Source organism: Trachurus trachurus (genome assembly GCF_905171665.1).
Source record: "Trachurus trachurus genome assembly, chromosome: 23".
In the NCBI taxonomy this organism is placed as follows: domain Eukaryota; kingdom Metazoa; phylum Chordata; class Actinopteri; order Carangiformes; family Carangidae; genus Trachurus; species Trachurus trachurus.
The window spans coordinates 4,198,275-4,212,715 of record NC_139912.1 but is presented as its reverse complement, the minus strand read 5'-3'; the positions used below and the strand labels follow the sequence as shown (position 1 = coordinate 4,212,715).

The window sequence follows — 14,441 nt, the reverse complement described above, 5'->3', positions numbered from 1 at the left end:
ATATATTCTAATGTCCACAATACATCTGTTGTTGTTATTCCTATTAAGTGAGGGACACAACTGGCTTGATGAGTTATTTTAGCTTTGATTTGTGATATTTGTAAAGTTTTTATATTCTTTGAGACATTTAAATATCTTGTCATCTTTGTCATTATTAAGCTGTGAGTAAATAAAATTAGTTGGATTCGCTCTCTTCTCAATCTCTTGGTGAAAGAGGACTTTTATTTTGTAAGTCTACCACCGGAAGTGTTAAACCGCGCTGTGTGCAGCTTGACGCCGCTGGCAGAGACACGCAGCAGTATGCGGAGCAGCTGATGCTCTTAACGGGGCTAAAAATAATCAACTTTTTTCTCTCCAACTCTCACAGTAAATTGTTTCTTTTCCTCTTTTTCATCCCCTCTGTTTGTTTTTCTTACTTTTTCTTTTTTTTCTCTTTGCTTTTTTTTTTTTTTTTAATCTCAGGCATCAGGAATGAAACGGTGTCACTGAGGATTATTACTTTACTCCGAGGTAAGACACTGTGTTGTGTTAATATTAGCCTTAACTCATTCAACTAACTTCACTCAATGACTCTGTTTGACTTCACAGATGTGTAAATTAACTTTTATAGGAGCCATTTTTAGTATTTTTGGAAACATTTGCTGCTGTTAACAGTGTGGTAGTTGAATGCAGGTGGTGTTTGTAGTGAACTCTGGAGGTTAATTCACCAACATTATCACATTTTAACATGATATTTATGGTCTGAACCGTCCAGACTGAAGTCTGCTTATGTTTGGAGCCAAGTTTCTGTTTTATAGTTTCCAGAACGATGTTAGTATTTAATCAGGGCTCATGCTGTATGGACAGACTCTGTAAATCACTCACTTTTTAATGGTCAGTCACATGGGAAAGTTTCACTTCTGGCATTTACAGCTCCATGCTTTCATGTTGGATCAGAACTTAAATAGGAACGATACATTTTTTCACCATCTGCCCGTTTGCTTGGTATGACAAAGTAGTTATTATTATTATTTATCAATTAGATGGCATCAAATTACAAAGGTGCATAATTGAGCTTTGGCCAAACAAAGATGGCTGCCATATTTTTTGGGGTGGAGCCATAATGTTAGCCTATAACAAATGATGTAATCCTACGTAACTGGATGTTTTATGACGTAAATAATCAGTTACGTCTATGAGAACTTTTAATTTCAAAGGTCAATGACGGTTTTCTTAAAAGCTGATGATGCTGACTCTGGAAAAAACATGAATGAAGACAAGACAATATTTATGTATGGTACTAGTGCATGTAATTACATCATGGAGGTACAGACTCTGTTGGGTCTCATCTGGTTGTGGACGCCTTCTCCTCCTGTCTCAAACCATGGAAGTAACATATCTTTTTTCAGAGAATGAACGTCTTCTTCTCTGAGACTTTAGGCTCTAGATCCAGTTTTTAGGCCTCAGCAAGTGTGAACATCTCCTCCTCATCCTCCTCTTGCTCCTTTCGCTGCTCCTTCAGTTTATTGACAAGCTGAAGGTTCAAGTTTGAGGTCAGTTCCTCCACTTTTGCTTTGAGACTCTCCAGTTCCTGATGGAGGACGTGAAGTCCCTCTCAGTCTTCAGCCCCTGGATCATCTCCTCTCTTTCTTGGTTCTCGGCCTTGTTCCACATGTTTTTTGAGCTGCTGCCGATGGATTTCCTCCTGTTGGTGTAGCTGCTCACTCAGTCTCCATCTACTTGCGTGTTCATTCTGGAGCTCGATGCTGAGATCCTCCATCAGAGACTCTTTTATTGAACCATCAACACTTTCTACTGGGCGTTTTGTTGAGCTTCCTGTATCTCTTGGTCCTCCAGCTCCTAAAGGTCCTAAAGTCTGAGTTTTGATGAATAAATTTCACGTGTTGGACGGTCTGTAATGAAACACCTGTATCTGAACAGTCTCTGCTGTCACGTACAGGATCAAAGTCCTCAGGTTCATCCTTGTCCACAGTGGTTTCCATCATGGAGGAACTTCCTTTGATTTTCCTGGACACCACTGATCCAAAAAAAACCTTCACAGTCGACTCTGAACTTCCCAAGTCTGGAGTCGACTGGACGGACAGAGATCTCAGAGTTTGACTCTTAATACAAGTTCAGAGTTTGTTAAATCATAAAACGACACCTTCAACGCCCTTCAGACAGATGCCTGTTCTGCTGTAGACTGGTGAGTCATTGGCCTGGCAGCAGCGTGGATCAATATTTTATGAGGTGAGCTATAATCAGGAGGTCTTGGATTCAGGCCTGTGAAGCAGCTAATGTCAACTTTGAGCTCTTAACGGTTAAATAATGATTAAAAAAACAACAGCAACGACGAAACGACAACCTGAGACCCCGACACTTAAGTCGTGGCATCCTGATGACTTGTAATGACACATCAACCCCCAGGAGTTCTTCATTCATTTAATATTAAAGCACCATAAGCTGACAGGTATGTTGCTGGACGAAGGCCCTCAAATAGCTGCCGTGCTTCACACTGTGGAAGTGTGTGTGACAGACCGCAAACATGTCGGACCCAGACTCCAAAGGTCAAAGAGCTGTCAGTGACCCAGACCACCAACACAAACAAAACTGTCCATCAAATAAAACACAGCACAGATATATACAGTTATATTTACCATGGTTCGCTGGAGTCCCAAAGCTTTAGAAATGGCTTTCTAACACTTTCCAGACTGATAGATGTCAATGATTTTGTTTAGAGCTGTAACAATTAATCGATTAATTGCACAATAATCAATTATTAAATTAATCATCCACCATTTTGATAATTGAATAATCAGTTTTGGTCCAAATTCTCTGACTCCAGCTTCTTAAATGTGAATATTTTTGGTTTCTTTGTTCCTTTATGACAATAAACTGAGTCTCTCTTTGGTTTCTTGACAAAACAAGACATTTGAGGACGTCATCTTGTGGTTTGAGAAACACTGATTGACATTTTTCAAAATCTTTTATCATTTTATTGACGACTAATCGATTAATCGTTTAAATAATGGACACATTAATCGATAATGAAAATAATAGTTAGTTGCGAGAGAAATTGAACTCAGCTTTCCAAAAAAAAAAGTGGTTTATCACAGTTGGTTCATGATTTAACAAGGGGGGCAATTACTTTTCCACACAGGGCCAGGTAGGTTTGAGTAGATTTTTTCCCTTAATAGATGAAATCATCATTTAAAAGCTGCATTTTATATTTACTTGGGTCATCTTTGTCTAATATCAAAACATTAGAACATTCAAGTGTGACAAAAGAGTAAGAAATACATTTTTTCATTCATGTGTTTGTTCCTCAGACTGAGTGGGGGCTCGTGCTGAGCGGTGGTCCGGGGGCATGGCCTTGTCGTTCTGCGGCAACGAAGCCGGTACCCATGCCTACAGCGTCCACAAGGGCGTGCTGAACAATGGCTGCTTCGTGGACGCGCTCAACCTGGTGCCCCACGTCTTCCTGCTCTTCATCACCTTCCCCATCCTCTTCATCGGTGGGTGATTCAATCCATAATCCACCTGTTGTCTGATATGATCAATAAAACAGACGATAATCAACTATTTAATCTGGATAAACTGATAGGAAACGTACATTTTAATGTTTAATTAGTTTGTGTTTGATTATTATGCTAATGTGCCACGTGTCCTTTCATTATTAGTATTTCATTGGCTAAATATCTTATTAATTGATCAATCACAGCACAAATGAAATGTACCTTATTATTTAAGACGCTTGGATGAGTTTTAAACCATCATGGGAGTTGTATTATCCCATTTTTCTGTGGGACATAAACGCAGCATAGGTCAACAGCTCACACTTCTTATATCTGTGAATAATTTCTTTAATTAATTGATCATTTGTTTTGTCTGTGATGTGACTGCTACTAGTGAAAAAGAAAGGCATCAAGTCGTCACATATAAGAAGCAAATATTTAACAACTAAAAGCATTATTATTCATCTGTGTTGTGATTGGTTCACATGCACCGTCATGGCAACAGTGCAGCTCATTATCGGACACTTGGAGAACTGAACCATGTGCTTTTTATGTATTTATTTTTTCCACTACGACTGACCGGGGTGAACCAGCCCCAGTGCATGCTGGGAAATCCCACAGCGCTCACATGACTCTGTCTCAGATAAGAGGTTTTTAAAAAATGGATAAGTAGTAGATGACAGGAAGAGGCTGAAATCCTCCATCGCTGTGTTATGTAACTTTATATCTCAATTTAAACACAAAGCTTAAAGATGAAGAAGTCGTTAATGTGTAAAATATAAAATGAATATATATAATTATATATTTAATTAAAGCACCAAGTTACATTAATGTCAAATTAAGAGACTTCAACATAAAACCTCACTGAGTTTCTGTGTTTTCAGTTACTAATATTATCTCAGATCTCAATAGGTTTGTTTTAATTCTGGATCAGTTCTACTTTAACTTTGTCTCTTTATTATTTATCAGATACTTTGACATAGTTTTACACAAATATTCGGAAAAATCTGATAGTAATTTAATCAATTAATAATTTGGACTCAGATTATATAAAACGTCGTCGAACTTCGACTCTGGTGACCAGAGTGACACCACGACTCTGTCACACTGACCGATGACTCCCTGTCCTCTGGCAGCTGCAGCAGATGTGTTAGTGATACATCAACACACACACACACACACACACACACACACACACACACACACACACACACACACACACACACACACACACACACACACACACACACACACACACACACACACACACACACACACACACACACACACACACACACACACACTTAAATGCATTTCCTTGTCACCAGTGTGAACTTTAAGCAGCTTTAAGAGCAGTTAAGACGGGATTAAAACAGCTGCTCAGTGATCCAGTCACACTGGACTTTCCTGCAGGAAACAGTAAATGAAACTGCAGTGATACAGAATGATGACATATACAGTAACTGTGTATTGATTAGTTTGTTTAGTTCTTTCTGTGTTTTTACTGTATTCATTTGTAGAAAATAACTTGAACTGGCTGCATGTTTTGTTATTTGTTGTGTGTGTGGTAGTCATAGTAGTAGTTTATGGGAATGATTCTGACCAGAAGCCCTCGGCCCGCTCCCTCAGGACTCAATAATTGATGCTTCCTGGTTCTTTTGTTTTTATGGCCTCGGTCCCCTGAGGCTCCGCTCGGCTGCGATCCGTTTAGTTCAGAGCAGAAACTAAGCTCATAACAAACCCACGAGTTAAACACGCATGTTACTGACCCGTAGTATCACTCTACTTAGTTATTTAACCTAGTAAACCAATTCACTAGAGCTGGATTTAGATTTTTCAGATGCAAAATATAGTTTTCCCTAATTTTCAATCACAAATTACACATTTAATGAGATTTTTTTTGCCTAAATAAAAAATCTTTGAAGATGCCACCTTGAACTTTGACAGACATACAGTATCTGATGTTTTTTAGACCAAATGATAAGTCAAGATATATATTCTTCTTATAATTAGAGGATTCTGTATGTTTTTATTGAGAGTTTTAGTTCGTAATTTTACAATTTTTGACAATTTTCCGCTTCTGTCAAAGGTCAAGGACATAAATGTTGAATAATTAACAGCTAATTAACTGAGAAATACCTTACCCATTCATTATAGAATCACAATAGATTTCATGTTTTACCTCCATGTGCAAAAAATCCAAAATACAGAAGAATAATTATCACTCACTCTCAAACTGACAGGTCGTTTAACAGGTGGATTAATATAAGACGATAAAACAATGAAGTTTTAATGTGTATTTAAATATTTAGACCCTTTCTCCTCCTCCCAGCTCAGGCTCAGATTGATCACCGCCCTCTCTCTCTCTCTCTCCTCTGTCTCCGTCAGGTTGGGGCAGTCAGAGCTCCAAGGTCCAGATCCATCACAACACATGGCTTCACTTCCCCGGACACAACATGAGGTGGATCCTCACCTTCTCTCTGCTCTTCGTCCACGTCTGCGAGTTCGCAGAGGGAATCGTCTCCAACAAGTGAGACCTCAGAGAGAGACGTCGCCACACAAAACAATGCTGTTGTTTCTGTATTGTCTTATAGTATATAAGATAGTTCAACATTTTGGCAAATTGGCCCATTGCCATAATCCCTTTAGTCATAGCAGTAGGTTCGTTACCTTTAATTGTCGGTGCACGTTGTTTTTAGAACAGCCGAGCCGCAATTTCTTGGTTTCCCTCATCAAACTCATCAAATACACAATCCAACAACTCCACAACGCTCTGGTGGACAAGTTGTGACCTGCACATTCACCACGCTATGAGATAATAACACAACGTTACCAGACAGAGTTGTTTTAGAGGGAAATTCATGCAAAACCGCTGATGCGTGTTGCCTTCAGGGACAGTTTTTCAGCAAGCAGACTCTGCATTTCCCTCTAAAACAACTCTGTCTGGTAACGTTGTGTTATTATCTCATAGCGTGGTGGTGAATGTGCAGGTCACAACTTGTCCACCAGAGCGTTGTGGAGTTGTTGGATTGTGTATTTGATGAGTTTGATGAGGGAAACCAAGAAATCCCATGAGCCTCCGTAGCGTAGCTCTGAGCAGCTCACGGCTCTGCTCCGCCGTTCTAAAAATAGCTTGCACCGACAATTAAAGGTAACAAACCTACTGCTATGACTATAGGGATTATGGCAATGGGCCAATTTGCCTAAATGTTGAACTATCCCTTTAAGATAATTAAGATATTCCTGTTTTTATATTGAAAATGTCCTTCCTGACCTGTTTTGTTTTGTCTCTGTAGGATGATGGGGACGAACCACCTCCACCTCTACATGCCGGCGTTCATGGGTTTCGTAGCAGCAACGACATCGGTGGTTTATTACCACAACATAGAGACGTCCAACTTCCCCAAACTGCTGCTTGGTGAGTCTCAGCATCTGTTTGGCTTTAACTGAACTACAAATCCCACAATTCATAGCTCCTACTTTGCCAATTTAGTGTGATGGACTCATGATGGAGAGTTTTTGAGATATTTTTTCCCTTTTTTATTATTCTTCATGGGCAAAAAAAACTCATGATACAGTGTTTTTGAGATGCCATCTAAATCTGGTACTTATATTACCCACAATGCAACTTGCTGACAGTTTATGTGAACATTCAGGTGTGTTTTATTGTGGTATCGAGGGTCAAGGCTCAGATCAGGTGACTCGAACAAGAAGGTGTTAAACAAACTCATTTATATATGTATAATGAAACTTTTATTTTACACTGTGTTTTTTTTTTTTCCTCGCAGTTCTTTTCATTTACTGGGTGCTGGCGTTCATCACAAAGTCCATCAAGCTGTGGAAGTACGCAGAGAACCACGTGGGACCGCGGCACCTGAGGTTCTGCATCACGGCTCTGCTGGTGATCCTGTACGGGCTGCTGATGGCCGTGGAGGTCAACGTCATCCGGGTCAGGGTGAGCCGAGCCGTGCCGCGCCGCCGCGTTTCACACTGATGATACAGACTGAACCTTTAATGTGTCAGCTACAGATATAATATAAACCCACACATCTTCTCCTTGTGTCTCTCTGTAGAAGTACGTCTTCTTCGCCAACCCTCAGAAGGTGAAGCCGCCTGAGGATTTACAGGATTTGGGCGTTCGCTTCCTGCAGCCGTTTGTCAACCTGCTCTCTAAGGTGCAAACAAAATTATTCATATTTTTTATATACAGTATATTTTAGTTTACAACATCCTCAGAGAACTGGCTGTGATTCAGCTCATGCACCAGTCAAACTTGATGTTTATGTCTGGGTTTCCCTTATCTGGTAATTACCAGACTTTGACTGGTATACCTAATCTTCCCAAGTCCGGTATTTTTTAACCAAACGTCTGGTGAAAATATTCCCTCTAAGCATAATTTGAATTTTATTAAAGGGATAGTAGCATTTTTTTTAAAGTGGGGTTGTATGATCTACAAATAGCCCCTAAGTACTTTAATTGCAGTAGAAGACTCTCTGCACTCCTCCCGTTAGCAACGCCAGCCCATAATAGCCCTGCCCAGAGATTTACAACATACATTGTTGTGAATGGACCCAAAGAAACGGCCTATTTTCACGGCCTAAAAGAGGTTTTACGTGAAAAAAAAAAAACACAGTTCCATTGTTCACTATAATATAATTTTTTCCAGCCCTTCAAAGTGCCGTTTTTATTTGGACCTACAGATGTTACTGGTTCAAATTTGCGGACTTCACGCGTGGTCCACGCGAGACGGCACAAGACTCATGCATTTTTTTTCTTTGGCGAGACAAGAGGTTTTAATGAAAAGCCTCAATGTGCCAAAACAACCGCCAGGTGGCATCTGTGAGAACGGAGGACGACAGGCGGATGACTCAGTGATCTGTGCAGTAATCCACAGCTTAAACTCTAGGCTATTAAACTAGAACTAACTACTGTATACACTGCCTAAATCACAGAAACTATTGTAATATGATAAAGCCTGTCTTGCTTTATGACTTGATGATTATGTATCACATATCGCCGCGATTAGGAGTGGCGCTGTTCATGATACAGAATACAAGAGGATGAAAGGAGAACTAGCTGCAGACAGTAAATAATATAGTAGCCTAGTTTTTCAATGACAAAATGTAACGACGGCAGCTACAGTAGACTATAGCCCACGTCTCACTCTCTTTTTTCGGTCATCTGTCTCGTCATCTCCAAAATGTGTTTTTAAAATGAGCCAACTACAGTACTGTGCAGTAGTGCCGCAGATTTCTCACTCCGCACCTTGTTTGAAAGTGCAGCTGGATGATTTCTTGTGAATGAACGGGTCTGTGTCACTTTGGGGCTGGGCGATAAAACATAGGATAAATAACTTTCCCTCGATAGAAGACGCGGCCGATACAAAGTGACACCGTCAGCCATGCAGCCGGCCTGGACTTTTTATTTTTAATTATGAAGGCTCTGCGCAAGGCAAAGATGATAGCATCAACAAAACACGGCGTAACACACGCGGCTGTATGGGACAGGCTTTTATTTAATTCAGAACAAACCGCTTAGCAAAAATGGAAAATATAGTCTATAATAATTAGCCTAATTGATCTGTTGTTTGGCCACTGTTTGAAAATAACCCGAATTATGAGCAAATAATCTGATCCAGAACAGCAGTCATAATCAGACTTCTTCTAAATAAACCTAAACATTAAATAACTGGGTCAGGTCGGACCATGGGGTTATTTTTTCTCTTCTTCTTCACGCGTTGATGTTTTGTGATTTATCTGCTGCCTTGACTCTGCCCTTTATACATGTGCGTTCAGATTAACAATAAGACAAGCCATGGTTGAGTTTATTGAGTTTTAGCTGCTCAATCTCATTGTTTCAAAGAAAAGGGATTGATTTTTATAACGAAATGAAACGAAAACAATATTATATTGATACATTGTTGTAAAAAAAATCCAAAAGAAACGAAAATGAACTAAAGAAAATAACTTTCACACACACACATTAAAACAGTGCGATTGGTTGAAAGCTGATAATTAGCCATGTGCTTATAAGCTGATTGGCCGAAACCAAGAACAAAGCCGCGTGAATGGCCAATCGCCATGTGTTAACATTTCCATATTCCGCACATTCTGTGACAAACTGTAAACTGTTTTCTTGTCTGTAACAACATCTATTGCACGTCTGTCCGTCCTGGGTGAGGGATCCCTCCTCTGTTGCTCACCCTGAGGTTTCTCCTGTTTTTCCCTGTTAAAAGGGTTTCCATGGAGTTTTTCCTCAGTCGATGTGAGGGTCTAAGGACAGAGGATGTTGCTACGATGCCATGTAAAGCCCTTTGAGACAAACTGTTTGTAAAAACGGGCTATACAAATAAAATTGCCTTGCCTTGCCTTGCCTTAACGGCCGACATGTAAATCAGCTGTTTCGATGGGCGTTATATGAATAGAGATGTTAATGTGGTACTTTGCACATAGGCTACTTTCTGTAACTGGAAGAAAAACAGCCAGCTGGAAGAATGTGTTGCCTAAATCTTTTACTGTGTGGGAGATCTCCACCAACGTAGCCGGGGAGAAAGTGATCAAAAGTTGTATTGTGTGTTTAATGCAATAATAATATGACCTAACAACAGATGAATTCGTACATAAACAGGTCCTAAATTATGAAATGTCATAGTTTTGAAGTTTAGAGGCAAAACAGGTTTTATTGTCAGTAGTCGCTGGAGGGACGATTGATACAGCTGTTTCAAATGTCCCTCACGCCACCGTGCGTAGTGATTGTGGTCACACTGCGCGATCAATATCTGTATATAAATCACCAAATTAATAGCCTAACTGTTTTGCAATGAACAACAACCGATTTGAATGAACAACATGTATTTTTAATAAACACCACATATTTTTAATGTTCGTGTTTATGACGTGAATCAACAGATATTCAGCAAAGTGAGGGGAAAATGCCGAGGGAAAAATGACAATATGTTCAACTGTGTATCCATAAACATGACTTAGGGCAGGGAAATAAGTAAATTAAATGAAAATGCAGTTGTCCAACAACTCGTACAAAAGAAGAAAGGCGAGTTTAATCGAAATGCGGATCTTGACAATTGCGCACGGGACAAAAATATTTATTTGACCTATTTATATTGTGAGAAATTATGTGACATTTTGGCAATAACAAGTACACTAGTATGTTGTCCGATATGCTTCATAAAAACGAGAGTAATGTCAGTAGTTTCTGTTTAAAACATGCTGTTTCAACCGTCCCTCCTCTGTGTCTCAAACGACCCGCATAGGTGGGGCGTTTGAGACAAATGTCAACTTACGTTCAAAGTTATAAAACAGCGCGATCATCCAACATAGGCTATGTGTTAAATTACACTTGTAACTAAGAAAATACACATGTGAGTTGTTGATCACATGATAAAAATGTTTGTGTACATAACGTCATCTTTGAAAAAGACGTTTAAATGAAAAGTGTATCAATCGACCCGGCTCTCCCCTAGACTATATTTTCCATTTTTGCTAAGCGGTTTGTTCTGAATTAAATAAAAGCCTGTCCCATACAGCCGCGTGTGTTACGCCGTGTTTTGTTGATGCTATCATCTTTGCCTTGCGCAGATGATCCTTCATAATTAAAAATAAAAAGTCCAGGCCGGCTGCATGGCTGACGGTGTCACCACTCTCATTATCACTGGCTGTTTGTGTTGTCTGTCAAAAAATGGATGAATTAAACCTATAGACTTTGTATCGGCCGCGTCTTCTATCGAGGGAAAGTTATTTATCCTATGTTTTATCGCCCAGCCCCAAAGTGACACAGACCCGTTCATTCACAAGAAATCATCCAGCTGCACTCTCAAACAAGGTGCGGAGTGAGAAATCTGCGGCACTACTGCACAGTACTGTAGTTGGCTCATTTTAAAAACACATTTTGGAGATGACGAGACAGATGACCGAAAAAAGAGAGTGAGACGTGGGCTATAGTCTACTGTAGCTGCCGTCGTTACATTTTGTCATTGAAAAACGAGGCTACTATATTATTTACTGTCTGCAGCTAGTTCTCCTTTCATCCTCTTGTATTCTGTATCATGAACAGCGCCACTCCTAATCGCGGCTATCAGGCTGTCAGCATTGTCCCCAAAACGTCTGAGCAGTATTTAGTACGGTGCTGCCACCTAGAGGAAAACAGTTGTGGTGAAAAGTCACGCGATCACGCGATCCTGCAGTGCAGGAAAAACCCCGCAATTTTGAACCAGTAACATCTGTAACCAACTCACGTATCCCTCCGACCAGGGTTAGCGCCCGCCGATCAGCAGTTGGTTAGCTCCAAATAAAAACTGTGTTTTTCCTGCACTTTGAAGGGCTGGAAAAAATTATATTATAGTGAACAATGGAACTGTGTATTTGTTTTTCAGGTAAAACCTCTTTTAGGCCACGAAAATAGGCCGTTTCTTTGGGTCCATTCACAACAATGTATGTTGTAAATCTCTGGGCAGGGCTATTATGGGCTGGCGTTGCTAACGGGAGGAGTGCAGAGAGTCTGCTACTGCAATTAAAGTACTTAGGGGCTATTTGTAGATCATACAACCCCACTTTAAAAAAAATGCTACTATCCCTTTAAAATAGGCAATTTCCACATGTCATTTTATAAAAAAAAACAAAACAACTGAATCTTATTTCTTATGAATGTGTATGTGGAACGAAACTTTTTCTTTTTCACACGGAACTAAACTTGTTGCATTTGTTTCATTTACTCTGACAACGCATGTGCGCACTGCGGTAAAACTACAAAATTGGGAGCGGTCGAAAAAAGCAAATCTTAAAAAATATTTTCTGAAACCAAACAGGTCTAAGGAAAAGGATTGTTCTGAGACTCAGACTATGCAATCTGAATGAATCTTTTGAAAACGTTGTCCGGTGCCAGTTTTTTCTAGTGGAAAACTCTGGTTTATGTCTCATGGTGAATTCTGGCTGTGACTCATCTGTAGGCGACGTACTGGTGGATGAACCCTCTCATCATGGGAGCTCACAAACGACCCATCGAGCTGAAGAAGATCGGCAAACTGCCCATCGCCATGAGAGCGCTCACCAACTACCTGCGGCTCAAAGACGCCTACGAGGACCAGAGGGTGAGACGCGGAGGCTGAGACCTCACTGATTATCGCTGTTATCATGATTATTATAATAAACTTATTACACCTCTGTGTGTCCCGTGCAGACGGCGGAGGACCCGGACCGAGCCCCGTCCATCTGGCGCTCCATGTACCGAGCGTTCGGACGCCCCATCCTGCTCAGCAGCACCTTCCGTTACCTTGCCGACCTGCTGGGCTTCGCCGGGCCGCTCTGCATCTCCGGCATCGTCAGGTACCTGAAGGAGGACAACAACGACGTCGGCTCATACAACAGGACCATGGACGGTGTATGTACAGTCTGTGTGTGTGTGTGTTCACAGGCTTTAAAACTACATTTACACACACTCAAAACAATATCCAATATCAACATTTATTTTTCAATTTATAACCAAACTAACCACTGCCCCTCACAATCTGCAGGTTTTAAGTTTGAAATATGGTCAATTCATTGATTTTGTGACTAATTAGTCAGGGTTTAGTGTTTTATCTCCTAATCTCTAAAGTTAAAGCAGAAGTAAGCAATATTTTTGTGTTATTATAAGTCTTAAATAGTTATATCTTCCGACAGCAATCACTTGCACACACATGAAGGGCTGTGTGTGCAGCCAAGGGATGCGCGAGAATGTGGTGACGTAGGGACGAGGACTGTTATGGTGCGTTCAAGGCAGCCCGTAACTCGTGTTTTTCCGACCGATCTGGTACGAGTTCACGGGTCGGAAGTTACGAGTGGCCGTTATAGTGACTTTCACAGGTAAAACAGGTCGGAAAAACACGAGTGGGTTGCCTGGAACGCTACAAAGTCGTAAGTTGTGACTTGAAGCTGTAATTTACGGTTTCAAAAGCCTGCATGGAACGCAGCATTAGCCAAAACGGCCGGATCGCTTACTTCTGCTTTAACAACAGTTATGATATATTATTGTTCTCTGACCCTGTGAGGAACAGAATGCAGAGAATAACTGACCACCATGGAACTTCTTTTATTATCTGGTTTGGGAGTCGTGACTGAGAAGGAACATGATAAGAGACAAACAAATAAATCAAAGAGTAAACAGCTACTTCCTTTAAACAGCTGTTAAAGTGCAGCCACAGTGTAAAAATAAGACGCAGTAGCTGCAGCAGCAACTAAAGAAGCCCTGGAATAAATAACAGCTCCTTTTAAGTGCAACAGCAACTTAACTAAATAATATTTGTAAGAAAATTACAGTTTTATCTGAATAAAACTTCAGATTAACTTTTTTTACTAGGAACACAGTGGCCCCCTAACTTAAACTTTTAGGAGTGCAAGCAGAAAATGTAGGGGTGCACACTTTAAAGCCCCAGTATGTAACTTATTTGGCTTTTTATTAGCAAGAATCAAAGTCAAAATATATGTCATTTTACTCGACGAGAGAAAGACGGTAAAACGTGGGTCAGGTAAACAATACCACATCACCATGACAACATATTGTCACGCCTGTATTGTTTTGCCTCGTGCTTGCGAACCACTTGTTTACAAAGACCCTGTTACATGCAGTGTCTGTTGTCTGTCTGACGTCTGCCCGATTTCACGTGAATGCAACATCAAGAATACGTTCATGCAACCGCACCGCTAGATGGGGGGAATTCCTACATACTGTACTACACTGCAAAAACTGAAACTCTTACCAAGAATATTTGTCTTATTTCTAGTCAAAACAAATCTAATTCTACTTAAAATAATCATCATCACATAAAAAGTAGCTCGTTTTTAGGCACTTTTTTACTTCTTTCAAGCATATTTTCACTTGAAATAAGGAGAAAAATCGAATAGTGGAGCAAGTTTTTCTTTCTTATTACAAGCACAGAAAAACTTGCTTTCACTG

General features: G+C 40.3%; 1 protein-coding gene across 1 annotated transcript in view; it reads left to right on the top strand.

Moving 5' to 3' along the window:
- Positions 1 to 396: 396 nt before the first annotated feature.
- Positions 397 to 14,441, top strand: part of abcc9 (ATP-binding cassette, sub-family C (CFTR/MRP), member 9) — a 76,187-nt gene continuing 62,142 nt past the window's right edge. Inside the window, 9 exon segments of the mRNA XM_083999574.1 lie at positions 397 to 510; positions 3,309 to 3,494; positions 5,883 to 6,024; positions 6,791 to 6,912; positions 7,283 to 7,449; positions 7,568 to 7,669; positions 12,457 to 12,608; positions 12,610 to 12,655; positions 12,657 to 12,887. Of these exon segments, the coding sequence (XP_083855700.1) occupies positions 3,347 to 3,494; positions 5,883 to 6,024; positions 6,791 to 6,912; positions 7,283 to 7,449; positions 7,568 to 7,669; positions 12,457 to 12,608; positions 12,610 to 12,655; positions 12,657 to 12,887 (1,110 nt within the window). The 5' untranslated portion in view covers positions 397 to 510; positions 3,309 to 3,346.